At 63.9% G+C, this 922-nt stretch overlaps 1 protein-coding gene across 1 annotated transcript in view; it reads left to right on the forward strand.

Annotated features, from left to right (window-relative positions):
* PHF19 (PHD finger protein 19) overlaps positions 1–922 on the forward strand; it is a 4355-nt gene that overhangs the window by 2935 nt on the left and 498 nt on the right. The window contains exons 9-12 of the mRNA XM_010017856.1: positions 27–94; positions 184–354; positions 445–532; positions 809–894. Coding sequence (XP_010016158.1) covers positions 27–94; positions 184–354; positions 445–532; positions 809–894 — 413 coding nt within the window. The remainder of the gene's footprint in view (positions 1–26; positions 95–183; positions 355–444; positions 533–808; positions 895–922) is intronic.

The following is a 922-nucleotide window of genomic DNA, read 5'->3' on the forward strand; positions in this document are numbered from 1 at the left end:
GCCCTGACCACTGCCTCCTCCCACAGCTGACGGGTACCCCCACCTCTGAGCGTGGCCCCCACCTCCTCAACGCGCTCAACAGCTACAAAAGCAGGTGAGAGCCGGTGATGGGGATGTGATGGGATGCGGGATGCTCCCGTGTTCCCTCTGGCTGACGGCTGCTTCCTCCCCTCCGCTGCCCAGGTTTCTGTGTGGGAAGGAAATCAAAAAGAAGAAATGCATCTTCCGCCTGCGGATCCGTGTCCCACCGAACCCCCCCAGCAAGGTGCTGCCAGAGAAAGCCCCCGGCGTGGGAGAGAGTGGCTCCTGCGAGTTGAAGAAGAGGGGAAAGAGCAAATACGTCCATAAAGACAAGTGAGTGGGCAAAGTGGTCCAGGCACCCCTTGCTTCTACCCGTGCACCCCTGGGGTGGCCTCACCCTCCTCATCGTCCCTTGCCCTGCAGCCTGCTGCCACGGCAGCTCCAGCAGCAGAAGCGGCGAGCAGCGCGGCGCAAGAGGGCCAAGTTCCTGCTGGAGGACGCCATTCCCAGTGTGAGTCCATTGCCCCCTCCTCTGCACAACCATCCCGGGGCTTAGCAGCCGAGTGGGACCCTCATCCCTATCCCTGGGGCTCCCTGCGAGGTTCCCCCGCTCCTGCGGGCAGGGAGAGCCCCTGTCCTTCACCCTGGGGTTTGCAAACGTTCTGTGCCAAGCCCGCTTCCCAGGGGAAGGAGCGCGGTGGCTCCCGGGCAGAGGGGGACGATGCTGGGGCCGCGGGCAGCACCGCTCCGCTCGGCAGTGACGACTGAGCTTGTTTTCGCGGCGCAGAGTGACTTCACCTCGGCCTGGAGCACCAACCACCACCTGGCCAGCATCTTCGACTTCACGCTGGATGAAATTCAGAGCCTGAAAAGGTCTGTGTGGCCGGGGCAGGGCTGTGGG

The sequence above is a fragment of the Nestor notabilis genome, unplaced genomic scaffold (genome assembly GCF_000696875.1).
Source record: "Nestor notabilis isolate BGI_N333 unplaced genomic scaffold, ASM69687v1 scaffold21387, whole genome shotgun sequence".
Classification (NCBI taxonomy): domain Eukaryota; kingdom Metazoa; phylum Chordata; class Aves; order Psittaciformes; family Psittacidae; genus Nestor; species Nestor notabilis.